The sequence below is a fragment of the Macrosteles quadrilineatus genome, unplaced genomic scaffold (genome assembly GCF_028750875.1).
Source record: "Macrosteles quadrilineatus isolate MER2022 unplaced genomic scaffold, UCM_ALF_1.0 Scaffold_44__1_contigs__length_1017569, whole genome shotgun sequence".
Classification (NCBI taxonomy): domain Eukaryota; kingdom Metazoa; phylum Arthropoda; class Insecta; order Hemiptera; family Cicadellidae; genus Macrosteles; species Macrosteles quadrilineatus.
Window position 1 is genome coordinate 387,334 of NW_026542637.1, and position 22,567 is coordinate 409,900.

A 22,567-nucleotide genomic window follows, 5' to 3' on the forward strand; every position below is an offset into this window, starting at 1 on the left:
TCCCAAAGAGCTACGCTCGCTTCGCTCGCTCCGCTCAATCAAGAATAAATGTTATATTTTTAAGTAGACATTTCAGTGTAAATCCAATCAGTCAAATGGAAATTCGCTTAGTCTGCAGGTTTGCTGCGGCGGGGGTATTTTTTAATTTTAACATTAGCATGGGTTGTCATGATGGTTACAAAAATAACAATGTAAATGCAAACTAACGATTATTAAACCATTGACCAACACCAAGGGTATGTTTAATCCATGATTAAACATAATCCAAATCTTACTAATATTATAAATCTGAAAGTTTGTGAGTTTGTGTGTGTGTGTGTGTGTTGCTCAATCACGCATAAACTACTGGACGGATTGGGCTTAAATTTGGTATGATGATAGCTCACATTCCCGCTTAACATTAAAGTATATTCTTATCTCAAAAATCCTTTCGGGCTCCGCCCCAGTGGCTCTGTAGTTCCCCATGTTAACCTTATGATTTTTCATATTTAAAAGGAATTAATGAATCTTAACAGCTGTTTCAATTAAACACGTTGGTTCTGTTCTATGATGTTCGATAGCATAAAAGTTACTGTTATTTTTTTAATTTATGACAGCAGCTAATTTCTAACCACAAGGTGAGTGAGCGTAGCGAACGAACTTCAACCAGGACTTGAATGAGCCATTCGAATACTTATGAAGTTAAACGGGGCAAAGCCCGCGGGTACAGCTAGTATTAAATAATTTTATATTGTCATCAAATAGTTTAATCTACATCTAAAAAATATGATAGGATAAACATACTGTTTTGGATATTAATTAAATGTTACTAAACTGTATATAACTTAGTTACCACGCGTAAACTATAAGGACAAATCAAATATAATCAGATGATAAAGCCGAAGGTAAACACATTGTTTGTTTGGATAGTTATTGTTTGTGATTATTTTTTTACACAAATCTAAATTAGGGACGACTTAAAGTCAATTGGCAAATCTCTAAAGAAAAATTACAATGAAATGAACGACACAGCAAATGCTGAAGTGCCGGGTTATGTTCGATTCGGCATAGCTGGTTTAAGCGGGTAAGTATCCCATAAATGATCATTTGGCTATAATTTATTTGTACGTAGTGTTGTAAATGATAAATCACTAACTCCCAACATAAACGTGCCTATCGTAGCAATATTTCGTAATGTTGTAGCAATAAAAACTCTTTTCTGTCAGGATGGGAGCCACCTGTATTGTGCAGCCGTTAGACTTGTTAAAAACTCGCATGCAGTTGAGTGGTGAGGGAGGGAATGAACGAGTGTACAAAACATCTTTACACGCTCTGAGAACTATCGTTAGACAAGAATGTGTGCTCGGACTGTACTCTGGGTTGACGGCCAATCTGTTCCGACAGGCGACTTGCACATCATGCCGCATAGGGATATATCAAGTAATGGTAGATCATATGAAACAGTAAGTTCGAAGTCTACACGCTATACACACACCTTACAATAACTTTATCGTAGGAATTAATTTAGATCGTGGGCAACCAACTAGTTAAGTAGACTTCCCATCCGTATGGACCAGCTACATTTTTTACTCATAGTTTAATGAGCCGCTATAAGAGTATGTGATACAGTCTAAAAATATATATTCTCTAATCCCCGTTAGTACTGGTTACTGTGATGATTGAGGTGACATAAAAAATATGTTAAATCTTACAAAAAAACCCCTTTCAGTTTGGCTGGGTTATTTATTTATTTATTGAGTTACATGTCATTACATTATAATAACAGGACATATTGTCAATGGTTAAATAAAGACTTAAAACTAATAATAGATAAAACTAATACATCTGTATTTACATAAAACAACTGAATCTTCCCAAAATACAACATTGTTACATGACAAAAAAATTGAGCCAGCAGGAGTGTGAAGGTTTACTTATACCTAATTCCATCAGTCCTTAAAATAATCTGCCAATGAAAAAAAAGATTTAGTCTTGAGCCATTCTTTTAAATAAAGTCTAAACTTATAGGGATTTTCTAGAGTAATTAAACTTGTTGGTAAGTTATTTAAGATTTTTGGACCAATGTATTGTGGTGATCACTCGTGGTTAATATGTTGCCGTATTCAATATGAATACGGCACTATAACGATGATATGTTGGTTATTGTCTGTTTGAATTTACATACTGTAGTTCACTCTGTCGATAGCTTAAATAGACTAGCCTAAGTTAATTTAAATCTAAAACTGGTTAAAGTTTTAACATAGAGATAGTAGAATGTCTAAACCAATCAAAGGTAATGCAGATAAAAGTTTGTATCGAAACTATCCAATACCTCAGTGCTTGCATTTAAAAATTGAATTTATTTAGTATACACAGTATAGAAAAGCAGTGTTAGTATTTTGCAAATAAAACTTGATTAGCCCAATCCATGTATGCATTTTCAAATTTATTAAATTTAGTATTTACCATCTAGGTCCGGCTACCAAGAGAACTTACTTAGTGAGATAAAAGCGGGGATCATCGGTGGCTTCTTGGCAGCCTTTATAGGGACACCGTCAGATGTAAGACTCTCACGCATGTAAGGCATTATGTAAGGCTTATGTATGATTACTACTATATTCTAACTTAAGTAATAAAAAGTGCAATCATATTATTTTGTAGTCAGCTTCACACGAGGCAATGCATGAACAAAACAATCTTCGGTGCGGGGATACCACCCCAAAAGGCAGGCACTTCAGCACTAAAAATAAAAAAAAAATAATTGGTATTTTAGAAAAGGTTTGTGTAAAGAATTCTTGAATCTAGCAAATGAGTAGTGCTTAGGTAATATAACTCTTAATTCAATAGTAGGCTACATTGATTCTTGAATCACTGTGCTACTATCTTTGTCCATAGTCTATTACTATATTGACTTTTACAAGCCGAAGTAAGCATCACCCATATAGATTGCCAATATTTTTAATATATATAAAGAAAATTGAATGTAGTTTGCTTCAGTCTAACATTCTGTATTTTTCTCCCTTAGATTTTGTAAAGTTGATGTGCCATAAAAGATGATCTAGCTTACAAGTCTTTCCTTCAGTTTATTGGCTTCGTTAAAGAGGGTTTGCTTACCCTACTCAACAGAAATCAGTTTTGACTTCAGACGCCGGTGGCTCAATTACACTAAGTCCAATTTACAGCTCGAAGCAGCTTTATTATTTAAATGGGATTTTTACTTCTATCAATAATCCAAATGTTCTATATTTTACTGTACTTGCTCCCGTAAACGCCAAAATAATAGAGTCTTAGCAAAATGGGTGCTTGCAGGTCGCCCTAGTGCGAATGGCAGCAGACGGACGTCTACCCCCATCCAAGCGACGAAACTACAAGAACATATTTGATGCTTTGAGACGGATTGCTGCAGAAGAGGGTGGTCATGGAGTATTTTCTGGATTCATACCAGCTACACTCCGAACAATGATAACAAATACTGCTCAATTGGTCAGCTACAGTGAGGCCAAGAAATTTCTTCAGAGTAATGGTAAAAAGTGAATAGTGCGTCATCCATAACAATTTAAATTCAACCTTAACAAATTATTTTTGTTATTTTTATAACATAATTGGGTGACAATTTTGTAGAGAGTAAAATTTGTTTAATTTTCACAGGATACATGAAGGACGACATTAAGTGCCAACTAGTGAGCAGTCTTTTCTCTGGTTTTGTGTATACTATCGCAGTTTGTCCTCTGGATGTTGCAAGGACCAGGTGAGTTTTTGTCTGTCATAGTGTAGACAGTAAAGATTTTATTTTTCAACTCATTCATGACTAGTTTTGAACTATTAATAAAGTTATATTATCGTTATGTTCTGGGTAAAATCAATTCATATTACGGGTAAATGTTGGCGTTGCATATGGCCATTGCAGGGTAGCAGCTGAGCTCTAACCACTGCTGGCGTTTGCTTCCGCTCTCGGAGCCAACGACAGTAGAAATGCTACTACTAAACCAAATCTGTAACATTAGCCTAATTCACCATGTAACCTGATTGGATTTGGTCTCAAAACCACGACATTGCAGTTAAGTTTGGCAAGGATAACGTTACCTTTAATAGTATTATGGCAGTTAATCTTAATCACAGATTAATAGTCCAGTGCAATTACAGTTATACAGAGAGTCTGAAAATACATTATTGTTATTCTTATCAACTTGGGCTCAGTTCCGTTTCTTCTCTCCTTTCTTAACATACGTTTTGGATCAGGAGAAATGTTACAGTTCGGAAAGGAAGAAGTCGCTGGTCTTTTTTTAACACAAAGCTTCCGAACTCTCATGATAACATTACAATATTGTTGTTATGATTAAGGCAGTTGGCAAATGGTTCAATATTCTTATAAGTTTTTCTTATTGATTGATTTCGAGTGGTGAAACTATGATTTATTATTTTTAGGATGCAGTACAAGAGTACTGAAACAGAAAATCTGATGTATAACCACATTGGAGACGCCTTGGCAAAAACAGTCCAGAAGGAGGGCGTGACCGCCCTGTGGAAGGGATTTGTTCCTCTCTACACACGCTGCGCTCCGCACACACTACTCCTATTTTTACTCTCAGAACAGCTTACCTTCTCATATTCAAATTATATGTTTTTTAATTTGTAGTTGGTTTTCTTTGTGACATTGAAACTATCTAACCGATTCTTCAAGTTGACAGTTACCTTACTTATACCCGTTATCGTAGGATACACTGTTGAGTTAAGTTTTTCTAAAGCTTACCAAAATATGGAATAATGGAGGTTTTGTAAAAATCTAAATTTAAATGTTGTGTGCAAAATTTTAATTAACGACCTTTCAAGGGGGGTTTTAAGCCACCCTTTGAGTATTATCCAATGAGTATTATTTAATACCAATAATACGGGCAATCAAGATAGCTTACTTTACCTTGTATGACTAAAGAATAAACTGATGTAGAACCACTAAAAAATCACATGAGCTCTGAAAAGAATACCCTATACCTAGAGGCCACATCCTTTGGAAATGGATAAAAATAAACACTCAAATCTTCAAATGGACGTTTGTTACCAGGGGCCATTGATACCATGATTGATACAGTGCGCTCATATAAATTACTAAGGACAACGGACAACTTATTGTAAACCACTGTATAGCATCTTGTATACAGATCAATTATCTCAGTAGCAAAAATTAAGGGGGAAATATACTTTTGGTCTATAGAACTGCTCATCGACTATAAACAAATGAAAATATTAGCTGATTTGGGCTTAATTGTTTACATTGGTATGTCGACAACAGTATCCAAAAGTCAATTAATGATCATGGGGATGTTTCGGCAGCTCCTATTTTAGTTTGTGTCATTAAACAGCTGGTGATTGAGTTATAAACTAGGACAATGTATTTAAAATGTTTGTTTACTCTATACGATTGAATACAAGTTTAAAATTTAAAAAATTGTAATTTTGGTGAATTTTTGAGAAAACTATTCGATCAAATGAGTGAAAAAAAGGAATGTGCCAAGCTACGTTCGATTTGGAATTGCTGGTTTAAGTGGGTGAGTTACACGGGTTAGTATTTATTTATATACTGTAGTATAACCTAGAAGTTAGTTATTCTGTATATAGGCTATGTTCTTAGAATATAAATGACAAATTTATAAAAATTTATCACCTTCAGTTTTAATAGAGTAACTATATTTCATTCCAACAATAATCCCAACTACTTTTGAATTTTATATAATTTTTAGGATGGGAGCAACTTTGTTTGTGCAGCCGTTAGACTTGTTGAAAACTCGCATGCAGTTGAGTGGCGAGGGAGGAAATCAACGAGACCACAAGTCTTCTTTGCACGCTCTGAGAACCATCGTTAGACAAGAAGGTGTGCTCGGACTATACTCTGGGTTGACGGCCAATCTGTTCAGGCAGGCGACCTACACAACCTGCCGAATGGGGATATATCAAGTCACATTGGATAGCTTGAAAAAGTAAGAAAGATTGGAAGAGCATATTTTGCTGTAAAGTATCGTAAAACAACGGTTTAATATTCTCACAAAGTTTTAGATTTGATTTATTATTATTGGATAAAATGAATTTGTATTAATTTAATTTCCTTTCGTTAACGAACAGTATTTTTTGCATTCGATAGATACATTTTAATATTATATACTTACAAATATATGCAGACAGGGTTCTGTCTGCAGTTTTAAGGAGCGTCTCTATGGGGTTTGGTTTGGTATTCATGGTTGGTTCCTAAAATGAATTTGGTTTGGTTTTGAAATTAGTTGTCATGTGGCGCTGGAAAGTGATTGGGTCTAAGGAACGATTTCACGTTAATGTCTTTGAGCCCAAATATAATTAGGGATACCATGATTGACGGATCGTGTTAATAATCGGTTGCATTCAGAATGGAGCAAATAAAAGAATAATCGCCTTTGTTGTCATTTAACACTTCCAACAAGTTATAAATTAGGCCTAATTTAATCACTCTGCAAATTAATCACCGTGAAATGTATGCTTTAGGTATGGTTACCAAGAAAATCTGCCTACTCAGATAGTAGCTGGGCTCGTCGGTGGCTTTGCAGCTGCCTTTGTAGCCACACCATCAGATGTAAGCCATTTCAGCAAGTAAGATTTGTTTTCATTAAATAATATACACTACTAGTCTTTTTGTAAAATTTTATAGATTTAAGCATATCTACTTTATATGTATACTCAGCTATAATTTAAACTTCAAACAGGTGGAGGCAGTGGTGAATCTTTCGGATGCGTTGCAGCAATCCATCTCTCGAAGCACAAGATTCGATTTTACGCTAAAAGGAAAAGCATACATTAAACGCTTGGATTTGATAGATTAAACAGTAACTCAGAGGTTGTGTTTAAGGTGGCTCTAGTACGAATGACAGCCGATGGGCGCCTACCCGCATATGAACGGCGGAATTACAAGAATATATTCGATGCTTTGAGACGAATTGCCCTAGAGGAGGGTAGGAAGGGTGTGTTTGCTGGACTTCAACCTACAATTCTTCGGGCAATGGTGGCAAACACGGCACAACTAGTTAGTTACAGTCAGGCAAAACAGATTCTCCTAAGTAATGGTAAGGCTTGACTCTAGTGATTTGTGAAGTGGTGTGGTATGGTAAGTGTGTTTACGGGAATGTTGCTGAAAGTCAACAGTCCCGGAAGATCAAATAATTTATACCTGTGCCGCTAGGTCAAAAACTACAATGTTTGCAGTGTCTGTAGATCAAAAGTCCCAGTAAGTCAAATAGTACAGTCCGAGCTAAAAACGTGGTCTATGTTAAAGCAATTGACTTATTGGGAATTTGACCTAATGCAACAGCAGTTTTAATATAACGAAATACGGTAAAATACAAGTTCAGTTTCGCTGAGTCAACAGTGCCGGAAGATCAAAAGCAATAAAAGTGAACGTCGATTCAGTGTAAAGTAGACCTCCTGCAACGCTTACTACACCAACAAAACTCGCTTTTAGTTACTTCGTGTTTTGTCATAATTAGAATAGAGCTAAAATTATCATATTTGGTACATAGCTTATCTATTAATGCTTCTTGCCAACTGTTTGGTCAACACTGTAAATAGGGATAGTTTATGTAAAAAGCCTTTCGTCAAAATTTGTGGCATGAAATACACGCAAGGACGATCTGAAAATTTCTGGTTATTATATACGTTTGTAAAAGAAGATCCATTTAATTTTAGAAATATTTTATGAGTTATTATGTAGTCTAAACATAAACTGTGTAAATGTATTACGCCTCGGAAGGTTTGAAACCTGTCCAAACTATCATATATATTATTAAAACTAAATGGGGTTTTTTCACATTCTGAATCAAACCAGTCGACGGACTTTCATTATTTTTGTGTTGAAAGAAAGATAATTTTGAGAACTAGGGAATGTCAAAGCCATAATTATAATTAAGGGTCCCAGTTTTTTTAGGAATTAAGTTTTAATTTTTAAAAAGTCTAGCAGCCGACGCTAACCTTCTAAGCCAGCTTTTAGTACAATATAATTTGCTTAAAATAACAGCTGTAAACATTCAGCATTTGTGACACAAATTCAGCATTTGGAAACAAATTTAAAGACATATTTAGAGTTGACTTATTTATACTATGTGTAATGCTGACCATTGATGCATTCAATTCTTAGGTATGAGGATGGCAGATTAATTAAATTTGCATAGTAAAATAGTAGGATGTTCAAATTATTTTTTAAAGTAATCTTTGTAACCATCGATTTGTTTTAGTCCCATATAATTTGTTTTAACTAACAGCTGGTTGAATGTAATATTGTTCCATATAACTATTAGGTTTTTGGCGAATTTCCCATATAGGGAATAAGCTATTACCGTAGTACTTATGGTAACACCTGGACCCGGGACAGATTTAATTTTTCGTTTTGAGGTCCCAAGAGGCCAAAAACACCATCCGTTCTAATTCATATATACAAGGTGATCAACTCAAGGAGGCCCACCATTGGGAAATTGGAAACGGTAAGAATTAGAGAAACCATTAAATGCCCCACATTCCTTTATTTTTTATGGCAGTTAAAAATATGATTTTAGTTTTTTTATCATGTTATCGGATAGAATATGCAATTTAACAACTTTTTTAGCCTTGACACTTTTTCGATAAACCCACTCGTTTAGGAGTACAGCCTATGGAAAAATTACTTCCGGTGTACATTTTACATCATGTAGCTCCTAAACGAGTAAGTTTAGAGCAAAATTGCAAAAAGTAAATTAGTCATAGAATTGCATCTACATTCCATAAAGACTATAAAATAAACAGTTTCCACTTTTCAAGTTTGCCGCCATTTTTTAATTAATATAATTCATATTTTTAATGAATTTTATGGTCTTTTTGGAATGTGGATGCAATTGTAAGACTTTTTTACTCTTCACATTTTGCTATAAACTTACTTGTTTAGGAGCTACATGATGTAATATGTACACCGGAAGTCATTTTTCCATAGGCTGTAACTCCTAAACGAGTGGGTTTATCGAAAAAGTGTCAAGGATAAAAAAGTTTTAAAATTGCCTATTATGTCCGAAAATATGATAAAATATAGGGTGTTCGATAAGAAATTTCAAATTTGGCCACCATTTTGGAAAATGGCGGCTGAATTTCAAAAAACTAAAAGCATTTTTTTAACTGCCACAAAAAGTAAAGGTATGTCTTCCATTTTAAGTTTTCTCTAATTCTTACCGTTTCCGATATCCCAATGGTGGCCTCCTTGAGTTGATCACCCTGTATAGCCTATATTTATTTATTTATATATTTTTCCCGGGGGGAACCCCAGGACCCCGCTCCTTTTTGGGGGGTATTCCATACCCCCCAGGCCCCCGGTGACCCCCCCAAAATATATGTCTAGGACCGCCCTTGTCTTCTTTACCTATAAAACACATGGGATACAGCCTTTCTTCACTGATCACGTAATGCGTGATTTTCTATAAAGTCTTGGAAAAATAAAAGGTAAAATACATAGAATAAAGGTGTACTGTATGTGGTTTACACACAAATATTCATCAAACTGTGTGATATTTTGTTATTGCAATGAACAATTTGGGAGTATCGTATTGTTTAAGTCGATGGAAAATCTCTGTTGATTCTGTTTTACAAGCAAACCAAAAAGATACAGTAGTCACCACTCTATGCGACATATTCTAACCAGAAAATTGTAATTGTATGATTATATAAGCATTGGTAGGATTGCAAAGTACTACACAAACATTATTTCAAGGGTAATAACAGTCACAATTTCCGCCGACTTAAAGAGTCAACTAAAATATTATACTAATGGACACAACTAAATGGAACAACTAATGGAACAACTCACGATGTACATATAACAGTTCGATATAAGCATTGAGTATACACGTCAGTGGATACGTGTATACCCAATGATATAAGCAACGGTTCTTGCAATTTATTGCTTATTGTTTTTTAGAGTTGTTTTCGGACTTACTCACACTCGTATAAGGTTGTCCACGTTTGTCATTGATAATGTAGCCATGTTACATGGTTACACCCGTTGTCAAGAATATGTTTACAAATTTTTCGTCTGTTTTTGAATAGCGATACATTTTTTCACATACTTAAGAACCACCTGATTTCGTGCATTACATGTTCGTCTCATTGTTTGGTAAAATGGATTAAATTATCCAGCAAACCCAAATTGAAATAGTAAATATAGTATTTCAAACAAATCAGTAACATGTTAATAATGTAACCTACATTATTTCCTTGAACTGCATAACAGCAATTAATTGGGCTGATCATAATATAAAAAAATCAATATGTTCTTCATAGGCATAACATGGGTTCATAACATGAGCCGCTGGGGCTGAGCCCAAGGGATTTAAAAATGTAAGGTTGGTTTGCTAATGTACGTGACACGCTCTTTCTTTGAGACATGAATGGTCAAAATCGCCTAAGAAATGCGGAGGAGTTCAACGGAAAAATTTCGTGTTGGCGTTATACAGTATAGTTGAAAAGTCCTGGATTTGCTATATTTTTTTAACAATAGATAAAGTAGTGAGACTTGGTATATCAATAATAGCCATAAACATCTACTGTCTTGAGCTATTATCACTTTTTTATCCCTTAAGGGGGATGGACCACAAAGGCTAAGACAAAATTCTTATATAATTTTAATACTATTTTACCTGTTTTTGAAATGGCGACCATACAAATGTATGCATTTTAAGCCAAGTATGAATGGAGTTGAGTGTGTGATGAATGGAGCGATCTTGTTGTCCTGTTAGTGACTAAGGCCGACGTAATCCTTAGACACAGCTTTTAATTAATAGTCCATACAGTCAATTAATAACAGCAGAGGTCAAGTTTGGTAGGTATCAAATTAAAGGTTTTATTTATAAAAATACACGAGCTGTTGGCCCGTCCTACGTACGGAAAACGAGTAGTAAATTAAAACTGAATATGATTCAGAACAGCTAGTTTACAACTTGGTGGCCGATTCACACACACTGGCTTTGAGTATAGTAGCTACATACCACCTTCCACTGCATAGGCCTACTATCACTTACCGTACCTTATTTTACCACCTTGGCCACTGAAACCTCTAAAATGATCCTGGCCTCCAGTTCTCTTTAATCCCCTGCCATTTCTGGATGACAGGAAGATACCAGTCTGAAGATATCTTTCATTACTTGGTCTTCCAAGTGGTCGTCTACCTTGTAGTACTCCTTGGAATGCACTTTTAAAAGTTGAAGTATCTTCTCTCCGCCACGCAAAGCCTGCCCAGCCCATCCGAGATCCGAGAGCCTTTTGGTCTACTTTTGGAATGTACCCCTTTATCAAGTTTCAGAATCATACAGTACTACTGGGATAGTTATGATATGGTATGAATCGATTTTGGTTTCTACTGACACCCTGCAGCTTACTGGTCGGTTTTCTGGAGACCTACTACAACGGTTGATATTTTCATTACGAATAAAATGTGTACTGTATGCAGTCATACTTATATACAAACATCTAGAAAAAAATGTATCAACACGTAAACCACTTATATCCTAAAGGATTAAGCACTTATACTTAGACGGATTGCATTATTTATGACAAAACTTGATTATACGTTTAAAATGTTTAGTTCAAAATTACACAATCTCCTGATAACATAGATCTTTTACGGTAGAAAATAAACTGCATTTTAAAGTAAAATAGTGTGTAGGCAAACTCTGACGATCAATATTTTTGTATACAAACAACTTGTAACATAAGCATTTCAATGACAGTTAGAAACCAGCTGTTAGTTAAACCACCACTAAATTAAACGACTTTAACTCGTCCGTCGGCTGCTAGACTTTTTGAAAATTAAAACTTAATTTCTAAAAAACTGAAACCCTAAACTAAAATTATGGCTTCGACATTCCCTAGTTCTCAAAATGATCTTTCTTTCAACACAAAAATCATAAAAATCCGTCAAGTGGTTGATTCAGAATCGTGAAATAAAAAAACCCTGTTTCGTTTTAATATATAAGGATTGCCGCAAACCCAAACTCAAACGATGATGATGATAATAATGTTAATGATCTAGCTAAAACGTATCGTTTGAAATTTAACAGCTGAAAATAAGTGAAATAGAAAAGGTTTTGGTTAAATCCATCAAATTTTAATTTGACACTAGTAATTACTAGTGCACTTGTTGCTATCTCCCCCCTTCGGTTTCATATATTCCACTCAATTAGTTCAAACTTAGGAGGAATAAACATTAATGTTAATTAGTGTTAAATCCTCCTAGGTTCAAACTTGAAACACCTAGATCGAAACTCGCCTGTCGTTATTTTAACATCGCCTTATTTTTTGTACTATATTTTTCTAAAAAGAAAGATTATATTGATTTACTTTGGATTTTAAAAATGTGAACGTCTTATTTTATTAAAGATTTATGGTGATACGTAAATATTGTGGTGTAGTAAACTATATTATATTGTAGTTAAGTGTTAAATTTTGAAATTTTAGAGTGAATCGTTTGAGATGAATCTTTTTTTATAACATGGGTCTCTCACCTTAACATACATACCAAGTTTCATAAACATCGGTTGGAAAAGTGTAAAGATAGGCTAAATATTTGTATGTAAAAAATACAAAATGGCGGATATCTGGTTAACGAAACGATTTTGGAAAATGTTATCCTTCATTTTCTGTTTATTTTGACCCAAGGAATTACTAGGTTAAGTATCTCTCCGCTTATTTTTAACACCCTGTTTATGATGTATTCTTATTAATATAAGTGAAAAATGTAAGCTGGTAATACAGAAAGATGTTTTATAAATAATATGAATGTACTGGTGATCTGTATATTCATCTTTTTCTTGTTCTTAGAACTGTAAATTAAAAGTCCACTCAGCAGTCGCATCGTACGATGTAGTTCTTTCCATGTGTTGCGAAATGTTAAATTTGCCGTCCTCTTCAACCCAAGTTATCTATTGAACCACTGATTGTAAAAAATTCAAAAAAATATATTTTACGCATCACACTTTTAGCTACAACTTTGCCACAGACAAAACCTCCTTAACCCAAAAACAAAAAATAAATCTCGCATGCTAACTTTTTCATGCTAGAAATCACGATTTAAAAATATTTCACCATACATATTAATTTTTATTAATTAGATCGGTAAATAGTTTAAAGTTCCAACAAAATAGTCATCGAGTAGGACTAACCAAGAAGCTCTGTGCCAATTTTCAAAATTTTAGCACAACTTTAAGTACACCAAAACACGAAATTATTGAAGTCATGCGTCGAGAGGACTATCGCTGTTTTTAACAGATTATACTTTTGACCTTCCGGCACTGTTGACTCAGCGAAACTGAACTTATATTTTATCTTATTTCGTTATATTAAAACTGCTGTTGCATTAGGTCAAATTCCCAATAAGTCAATTGCTTTAACATAAACCACGTTTTTAGTTCGGACTGTACTATTTGACTTACTGGGATTTTTGATCTACAGACACTGCAAACATTGTAGTTTTTGACCTAGCGGCACAGGTATAAATTATTTGACCTTCCGGGACTGTTGACTTTCTGCAACGCGTCCGTGTTTACTTGTTAGAACACAGACTATTCTATACTTAGAAAAGTTGTATGCTGATAGCCTTGCGTTTCACTCATATTTAATTGGCAATATTTACAGATTCGTGGACACTGTGCTAATCTTCAGTCATCTTTTTGGATTTGGAAGGGCTCAAAGCAGTGAAGCAGTTATGCCTAGCTAGAACGATATAAGAATTGTGATATCACTCTATTTCGTTCCATGATTTTGTGGGGTGTTGAATTGGGAGATTGTGTTTATTGATAAAACCACATAGGCCTAATAACAAAACCCCAGATACAGTCGTATTTATCATAAATTAGTCCAAAAATAATTTCCTAAGATAGACAAGTAAAGATTCTTACTTTTTAAATTTGTTTATTAATTAAAACATTTGAACTCTTATGTAGCATTACTGACTGAATTCGTTCTCAGGGTACTTCGGAGACAATATCAAGTGCCATTTTGTGAGCAGCCTTTTTTCGGGCCTTGTATATGCAACCACAACATGTCCTTTGGACGTCGCAAAGACCAGGTGAGCATGCAGCAACTAAGCATCTGTCTTTGATACCAAAACATCATAATAATTACTGTACTAGGTACAGAAAGCTGTCAATGCAGCAAAGCTTCTCTTGTTCGTCAACAAAGGTTCTGGGGGACATGTGTATTTTATATTCCATTCAAATTATATTTGCAGACAATAAGAAGAACGAAAAAAGTATTTGCTTCATTTTAACGGGGGAGGTCTCCACAATGGACTAAATATTACAACTACAAGTATTTCCATGTTCCATCGCATGACTTTCATCTGGAAGTATCTATAGCACCTTCGGCCCCGCAATATTTCACCATACATTCTACAAGTTAAGTTGAGTTCGTGGATAGGCTTTGACCATCACGTAGGTTCTGACAAACACTGTAGTAGTCATCCAAATACCATACAATCACATGTCCGTTGAATGATGTAAATCTGTGGCAAAATAAGGTTTTTTCATAACATAATGATAAATTTCTGTCTGCTTTTCCATGTTCTCAGGATGCAGTATATGCAGACAACGACGGGAGATGTGATGTATAACAACATAGGAGACGCATTGGCTAAAACAGTCCAGAAAGAGGGTGTGACCGCCCTGTGGAAGGGGTTCGGTCCTCTCTACACACGCTGCGCACCCCACACTGTCCTGCTCTTGATATTCTCCGAACAGCTTACCTCTTTATACTCTCACCACATTGTTGACAATAATTAAAACTATCTGTATCAGTGTACTGTACTCCTAACTCCTGCTTTCCAAAACTTATGTAATGTGCACATTATGTCCAAATTATTTATGGAGTGCAAATGAATTAAAAATACATAAATAGAAACCAACAAGGACGGTATATTTTGTATTTATTTTGGTAATAGGGAAAACAAAATATATTGCAGTATTTAAAATACCAGTAATCTAAGAGAGATTTTAATTCGGTTTGTATTCTTTTAATCCAACAAAATGTCAAAGATTACATGTTGCACAATTTTAATGAAGACGATAAAACACATAAACTAAAGACATCCGTTTGTGCATTACTGTTAAGTCGGTATGAGCTCAAAAACTACGGATCGCGAATTTTCTACAGAAATTTAACATTGTTGTTTTTAGTTGTAATGGCTTTGAAGTTGAATTAGTAAAAAATAAGTACCGGTAAGTAAAAGCATGTAAAAGTCTACAACAAAAACACCCCCTTAATAAACCAGACAGAAGCATACGGAAGCATACCTTACGAATATCTTCAGATTATCTATAGTCAATTAATTTAAATCCATAAAGGTTGGATTTTCTTGTTCTTTTATCTAAAGTGTAGTCTACATAATTTAACAACTGTTCGTCGTGTTTGTTTTGATTTTAATTTTACAAAAACAAATAACTAATAATAATTTTGTTTGTTTGGATTTCTATTTAAGTTTAAATTTAATACTTTTAATTTCTTAAGTTATGTAATGACCCTAAAATGGAATGTATTGAGAGTAATTAAATATGTCAAGTAAGAGAAAGAAGCTGGTGCCGGGTTATGTGAGATTTCCCATAGCAGGTATTAGTGGGTGAGTTAGCTTTGAGTAAATTACTAATTCCCCTCAATATAAAACCAATAATGGCACTGTAGATATGAATATGATATTTAAGGAAAGGGATACCCCACATTGAATTATGGTTAAGCTGCATAAAAGTGTTCAGTGATGACTGGCTGATAATTTGCATCATTGCATTATTCACTGGTAATTCGTTCAAACAAATGACTAACCAAAGATTGTTCAAGCAATATACCATGTACTAGTGTGAAACTAGTTATATATGTACAGTAAAAAAATATTTGAATGATGCAAAAGTAAATAAACAACAGATGAACACTAAGATAACAAAACATATTTAAAATTAATTGTTCAAATGTGTAATTGAATTGGTTAATAATATGACTAATTGCATTAAACCGCAAAACTTGATGGATGCTTATTATACTTTCTATTGTAAGGATGGGAGCTACACTGTTCGTGCATCCTCTAGACCTTGTAAGATTTCGAATGCAGCTGAGCGGAGAAGGAGGGCTCGCTAAAGACCACAGAACATGGCTTCACGCGTTTACATCTGTGATAAAAAACGAAGGAACTTTTCGGCTGTATGCCGGAATTTCTGCTAACATCCTTCACCAAGCTGTCTATACTACAATTCGCATGGGGTCCTTCCAGGCAATACTAGATCAGCTTAGAAAGTAAGTGTCGCTTGAGTAACATCATGTTCATTTAGTTTTCTTTAGCATGGAGGTCAAGTTTTTTTCACTTGATTTTACAGACCAACCTTAAAGTCATGAAGCCTCAAGAGGCCAAGTTGTTTTGACGTTAAGACAGTGTTTATTGATTGTAGTGACACTGTTAAAAGTATATATACCTAATTTCCTTATCTTAGGGTAAAATTTAACTGGAAAATAGGTCATATGCAGAGAGCATAGAGATAATAGCTATAGGCATTTCAAACTGGTATCGACAGTATAGTACCACAGTTAATAGAGACCGGTCCTTTGTAATTTTTAAGTTCTGTATATTTGATATTTTTAAGGCTGTTTAGAAAATCAAAACGGACGAAACACGAATTGTTACATACAATTAATCAGTTAGTTAGAGGACTAAAGACATGCACATGCAATATACAAATGCAATACTAAATAGCTAAACTTTCTCATTTAAGTTTAATTATTTGCCCATTTACCTTACCTTACCTAGCTGGCCACTCAAACCTAAGCAGGTTTTTGGCCTCTCCAACAGCTTTGCGCCATCTTTCTCGGTCCTTCATCATCTCCTCTGTAACGGACATCCTTCTCATATCCCTCCGGACTTGGTCCCACCATCGCAGCCTTGGGCGTCCTAAAGGTCTTCTTCCTACAGGTACAGCATCCGTCACTGTTCTCAAGACTGACTCTTCAGGTCTCCTGTAGACATGTCCTGCCCATCGAAATCTTTGGCTTTTAATTAATGCAGTAATATCCGGATCTTTGTAGACCTCACGTAATTCTTTATTTGTTCTAATCCTCCAAATTCCTTCTTCTTCAATTGGGCCATATACACGTCTGAGAATTTTGTTTTCGAAAATTATTAGCTTCTTTTCATCTTGTTTGGTTAGTACCCACGTTTCAGATCCGTAGGTAACTATAGGCAGTATAATAGTCTTATAGACTTTTAATTTGGTTTTTCTGGATAAAAGTTTACTTTTCAATAGGTTTTGCAAGGACCAGTAACATCTGTTACCACTGAGCAGTCGTGATCTAATTTCAGTTTCTTCTGTGTTATATTGGTCAATAATTATTCCTAGATACTTAAATTCTGTACATCTTTGGAAGGAGTAGGATTCTACTGTCAGAGGAAGATGTGTTTGTGGTGGATTTCGTCCTACTATTAGATACTTGGTTTTATTTTCATTTATTGTTAAGCCTATTTCTTTTGCTTTCCTTATAAGTGTTCCTGCTAAAACTTTTAAATCACTTTCATTTTCCGCCATGAGAGCAATGTCATCAGCATACATATTTGCATAAATATATAAATATTTGCCCATTTAAATAATTAAAATCTTAACAGGTCCGGACATGATAGTCTTCCATACCAAGTACCAGCTGCGATGGCCGGAGGATTCTTTGCAGGCTTTCTGGCGACTCCAGCCGAAGTAAGGAGATCACACATGTAAGATTCTCTAGTTCTATAAACAATATAAACAAATGAATTTGTAATTAAGCCTAAAGTAAATAACTGTTGCATTTCTTAACACGGACCTTTGTTATTTTACAGGTAGCTCTTGTAAGAATGACTGGGGACGGGAGATTGCCAACTTCGGAGAGAAGGGGTTATAAACACGTCTTTGACGCTCTTCGACGCATTTCCAACGAGGAGGGAACTAAAGGTCTTTACACGGGTTTGAGACCAACGGTACTAAGAGCGATGATAGCTAATGTTGCGCAGCTTGTTAGCTACACTCAGGCAAAAGAGTTCCTGATAAATAAAGGTAACTTGCCAAAACAGTAATTCATACGCCCATTTAATCTATTGGATTCATAAATAATATTGTTAGATGATCTAGGAAAATAGTGCACTAATTTGGGCCATCACTTACTACTACCATTGACTATTGGATATTCAAAGCTACAATTTTATTGAAATAAAGCTATTTACTTCAAGATTAGTTAAGTGTAAAAAAAATTTTGATGTGTGATTTCGAGTTGGTCACTTTTGAGTGAAAATCCTTTCAATGCTATTTCCGACTTCTTTTCAGACAACATGGAACTACAATGACATGGACTTAACGATGAGTACTATGAATTTAGAATATATACTTCATTCTTATCATATTATCTATGCCTGATATATAATTTTTTACGTACTGCCACGCTTGTGATTGTGACCGGGGGCGTAACCGGGATCGATTTAAAGTAATAAGAATACTTTAGTGAGAGGTAAAAGAATGTTTAATCATTATTCAAATAAAGTGGATGGACAATATGATAAAGATAATAATAAAGACAATAATAAAAATGGATGATAAAATAATTACAGGCTTCTTTTATTTAAGTAGGCCTAAGCAAATGAAATTTATATATAAAACTCTAATAATTATAATTCTTTTTGACACGTTAATATATTCAAACAGGAATTTAATAGTCACTATATTTATTCACACAAATTATAAATGAAATCAATTATTATAAAATTGATTACGATTAGTATCAATCAATCACTGACTTTAAAAGGTTAAGTTAGCCTGGACAATCACAAAAATTATAAAGTTAAATATTAATAAAGTAATCGCCTTACCAAAAACCCGGAGACCGGCGAAGTGTCCCCTTCGACAGTCTGGGGCCAAGTCTTCCTTTCGGTCAACTCCGACCTCAGTCTCTCCAAAGTACAATTGCTAAGTCTACGGTTTTTGTGGGTCGGTCGATTGAGCAAGCTACGTGTCATCAAGAATTCTGTCTACTAAATGCCAATGTTCTGACACTGGTATATGCATTGTGAAATCCATTTACCAGGTCTTTTACTTTTGAAATATAATCCCAAAATTTAGAAAATAATTTTTGGTGACTACCCGTCACAGTACTCGTATGTGTGCTTTATCGTACAGAAACTGTCAATTTATGTTCTACTCCCCTGTACTACTGGAGAATGAAGATTCAATAAGTATAATTATTATAAGGCTAAGCCACCATGATCTCATTGTTTCCCTTACACAAAAAATCTACTGCCCTTCTGAGACAATAAATAATTCTGAGATCTATTTTTGTACATTTAATATGATGAACCACATATTATGTTTGATTTAGGATACATGGAAAATAACACGAAATGTCACATAGTTAGCAGCATTGTCTCTGGATTCATGTTCGCATTTGCAACTTGTCCGATCGATGTACTAAAAACAAGGTTGGTAGAACATTTTATTTAGATTTTATTCATTTATTTAAATATTTATGTGGTATACATATCTCTTGAATTTTGAATGTTAGTTGGCACATACAGTAAAGGAAAAATCTTTGTTTTATATTTTCACTTTTTATTTGAGGAGATTTTCACGATATAGGTGTTAATTTGTTTTAGGATACAGTTTATGGAGTCTAAGACAACTACTCCCTTGTATTCTGGTGTTTTGGATGCGTTGAGCAAGACCGTACACAAGGAGGGAGTGCCAGCCCTATGGAAGGGGTTCATGCCGTTGTACGCTAGATGCGCCCCTCACACAATCCTATTGTTTTTATTTTCAGAGAATTTGACATATCTATACAGAAAATACTTTGATAAAAATCCAGGTTATGACTACTAAACAACATTTTAGGTAAACTTGTAAAAATAGAATAAAATACAAGTTGATTACATTGTGTTTTATGAATTTATATTATTATTTGGGGTATTCAAGATTATTCTTTATTGATTTATATTTCTGTTTACTTTTGTTGGTTTCGACTTTTGATGAGGGGTGTCACACGAAACATATTATGTTGTTCCAAAAAGACCATAAGATGCCTTAAAATACACAGTTTTCCACTTTTCAAGTTTGCTGCCATTTTGGAAAATGGCCGCCATTTTGGAAATAATAGAATCAATATTTTTACGTATTTTATGGTCTTTTTGGAATGTAGATGCAATTTTTAAGACTTATTTACATTTGCATTTTCGCTATAAACCTACTCGTTTAGAAGCTACATGATGCAACATGTACACCGGAAGTCATTTTTTCATAGGCTGCAACTCCTAAACGAGTGGGTTTATGAAAAAAATGCCAAGAATAAAAAAGTTTTTAAATTGCATGTTCTATCCGAATATAGGTGATCAAATATAGGGTGTTCCATAAGAAATTTCAAAGTTGACCATCATATTGGAAAATGGCGGATGAATAAAAAAACTAAATTCATATTTTTAATTTCCACAAAAAAATAAAGGAATGTCCCCCTTTTAAAGTTGTCTCTAATTCTTACCGTTTCCGATATCCCAATGGTGGCCTCCTTGAGTTGATCACCCCGTATAGCCTATAGCCTCTGGCATATTCCTTAAGAGTCTTTGGAGTCTAAACGTTCCAACTAATAAAACGAGGAGTATGTTTTATCTATGATAAAACTAACAAAACTACAAAGAAAATGTCTAATCCCACAGTGCACTAGATATTTAAATTACAATCACTTTGTTACTTGACAAAATATTAAGTACTATGAGTGGCCTAAGATACACGACAGGACATTTAGGGAGTCTTCATAACAGACAGCAAAGGGTTAAAAATATGATTTGGATTGATATCACATTTAGATCGCTATTTGGATTTTTTAAAATCACTTATTGTAGTGAATCACGGGGGGACCGAACTACAGAGCTTAGAGCTGTTTTATCTTCTTCTAAATATATAAAAGGCAAAGCCCTCACTGACTCACTGACTCACTCATCACTAATTCTCCCACTTCCCATTTACCTAGGAGGCTGAAATTTGGTACAGTACACTGATTCTTTAGGCATTAAATAGGAAAACTAAGTAGTTTTTATTCTGATCGGACTCTCGGGCTCCGCCCCAGTGGCTCTGGAGTTTCCCATGTTAACCTTATGATTTTTCATATTTAAAAGGAATTAATGAATCTTAACAGCTGTTTCAATTAAACAAGTTAGTTCTATTCTATGATGTTCAATAGCATTAAAGTTACAAGGATTACCAACAGAGTGCAGCACTATCATTTTTTTAAAATTTATGACAACAGCTAATTTGCAACCAAAAGGTGAGTGAGCGTAGCGAACGAACTTCAACCAGGACGTGATTGAGCCATGCGAATACTTATGAAGTTAAACGGGGCAAAGCCCGAGGGTACAGCTAGTTAGCTTATAACTAAGGGAGTATGTTTTATCAATGCCGGAACTCGCACATAAAGTTTTAACACCAACAATAAATATTTTTTGTTTTTTTCCTTCCACCATGGGAGTATGTTTTATCTATGATTATATTAAAGAATAATATAATAGGAAGAATTGAAGAATTTATTGTATTGCTATACTCAATGGAAACGCGAGTCTATCAACTGTTGTGTCGTCTACTAAGCAATTGAAATTGCACTATAATAGTACACTCTTTATCCATAGTTTCTTAATCCATGGCCCTCCTCCCCTCTTCTGGGTAGTTGTATGCCTGATGGGCCCCTGGCAAAAAAGATCACCTATCTCTACCATCCTAAAGAATCCCTTGAACCTTTAGATAATCCTATTTTTAATACATAATTAGGTACATTAACAAAAACTAGAACAATATCAACATGAAACATTGATTGTGCACATTTATGTTCAATAACAAAATTTTGTAAACTAACAAATTAATAACCTTAATGGCAGGATGAATTGGAAGCAACCACAACTCAGTGTACATCGCGGCTGCCTGGTCTATTAAACCGAAGCCTGCTTAAGCAAACTAGAGAAAAATAGTATATTTCATTACTAGGACCGAAAGCGGCATTTTCCGACACGCGCTCAAGTTTCATGTGTGAGGCAAAGCCGAACACAGGAAAACCAAATTTCACGTGCGAGGCAAAGCCGAGCAGGTGAGAGTTATTTTCACGTACGAGGCGAAGCCGAGGACGGGAATAACGGAGCAAGTGTCAGAAAAAAGCTTTTGGTACGAGTTATGAACGATACTTTTCATCACGACGCAAAAATACACATATTCAGAATAACATATCGCAGTGGGATTAAAATAGTTTTAGACCACTCTTTATCATTGAAAATAACACTTCACAGCTTACGTGTATGGTTTCATAATTGTAGATTATTTAGATAAATAATGTATTAATAAATACTTCGTCACGTTAATTAACTTAACATTTTGTAATTTGTACCAGTGTCTAAGCTTTCTGTATTCCTCTTCTTATCCTTCCCGTGATTTATACGGTGAAATGTGATAAGTTAAGCTGTTTTCATCAAATCTTCAGTAATGTTAGACATACTTTGAGCAATTCCAAACATGCATTATGTTAAAAACACAATAAAACAAATTAA

General features: G+C 34.6%; 3 protein-coding genes across 3 annotated transcripts; all 3 read left to right on the forward strand.

Annotated features, from left to right (window-relative positions):
• The first annotated feature begins 961 nt into the window (after window positions 1-961).
• LOC129005923 (mitochondrial 2-oxoglutarate/malate carrier protein-like) lies at window positions 962-4,615 on the forward strand. The gene is made up of 6 exons (XM_054434963.1): window positions 962-1,063; window positions 1,206-1,442; window positions 2,453-2,540; window positions 3,289-3,502; window positions 3,628-3,727; window positions 4,405-4,615. The coding sequence occupies exons 1-6, from the start codon at window positions 999-1,001 to the stop codon at window positions 4,613-4,615; spliced, it is 915 nt and encodes a 304-aa protein (XP_054290938.1). The 5' UTR covers window positions 962-998.
• A 1,100-nt stretch (window positions 4,616-5,715) lies between these two features.
• LOC129005914 (mitochondrial 2-oxoglutarate/malate carrier protein-like) lies at window positions 5,716-14,838 on the forward strand. Its single transcript, XM_054434953.1, has 5 exons — window positions 5,716-5,951; window positions 6,487-6,574; window positions 6,848-7,061; window positions 13,972-14,071; window positions 14,573-14,838. The coding sequence occupies exons 1-5, from the start codon at window positions 5,716-5,718 to the stop codon at window positions 14,781-14,783; spliced, it is 849 nt and encodes a 282-aa protein (XP_054290928.1). The 3' UTR covers window positions 14,784-14,838.
• Window positions 14,839-15,551: 713 nt separating this feature from the next.
• LOC129005911 (mitochondrial 2-oxoglutarate/malate carrier protein-like) lies at window positions 15,552-19,868 on the forward strand. Its single transcript, XM_054434951.1, has 6 exons — window positions 15,552-15,616; window positions 16,045-16,281; window positions 17,639-17,723; window positions 17,846-18,059; window positions 19,372-19,471; window positions 19,646-19,868. The coding sequence occupies exons 1-6, from the start codon at window positions 15,552-15,554 to the stop codon at window positions 19,866-19,868; spliced, it is 924 nt and encodes a 307-aa protein (XP_054290926.1).
• Window positions 19,869-22,567: the final 2,699 nt, after the last annotated feature.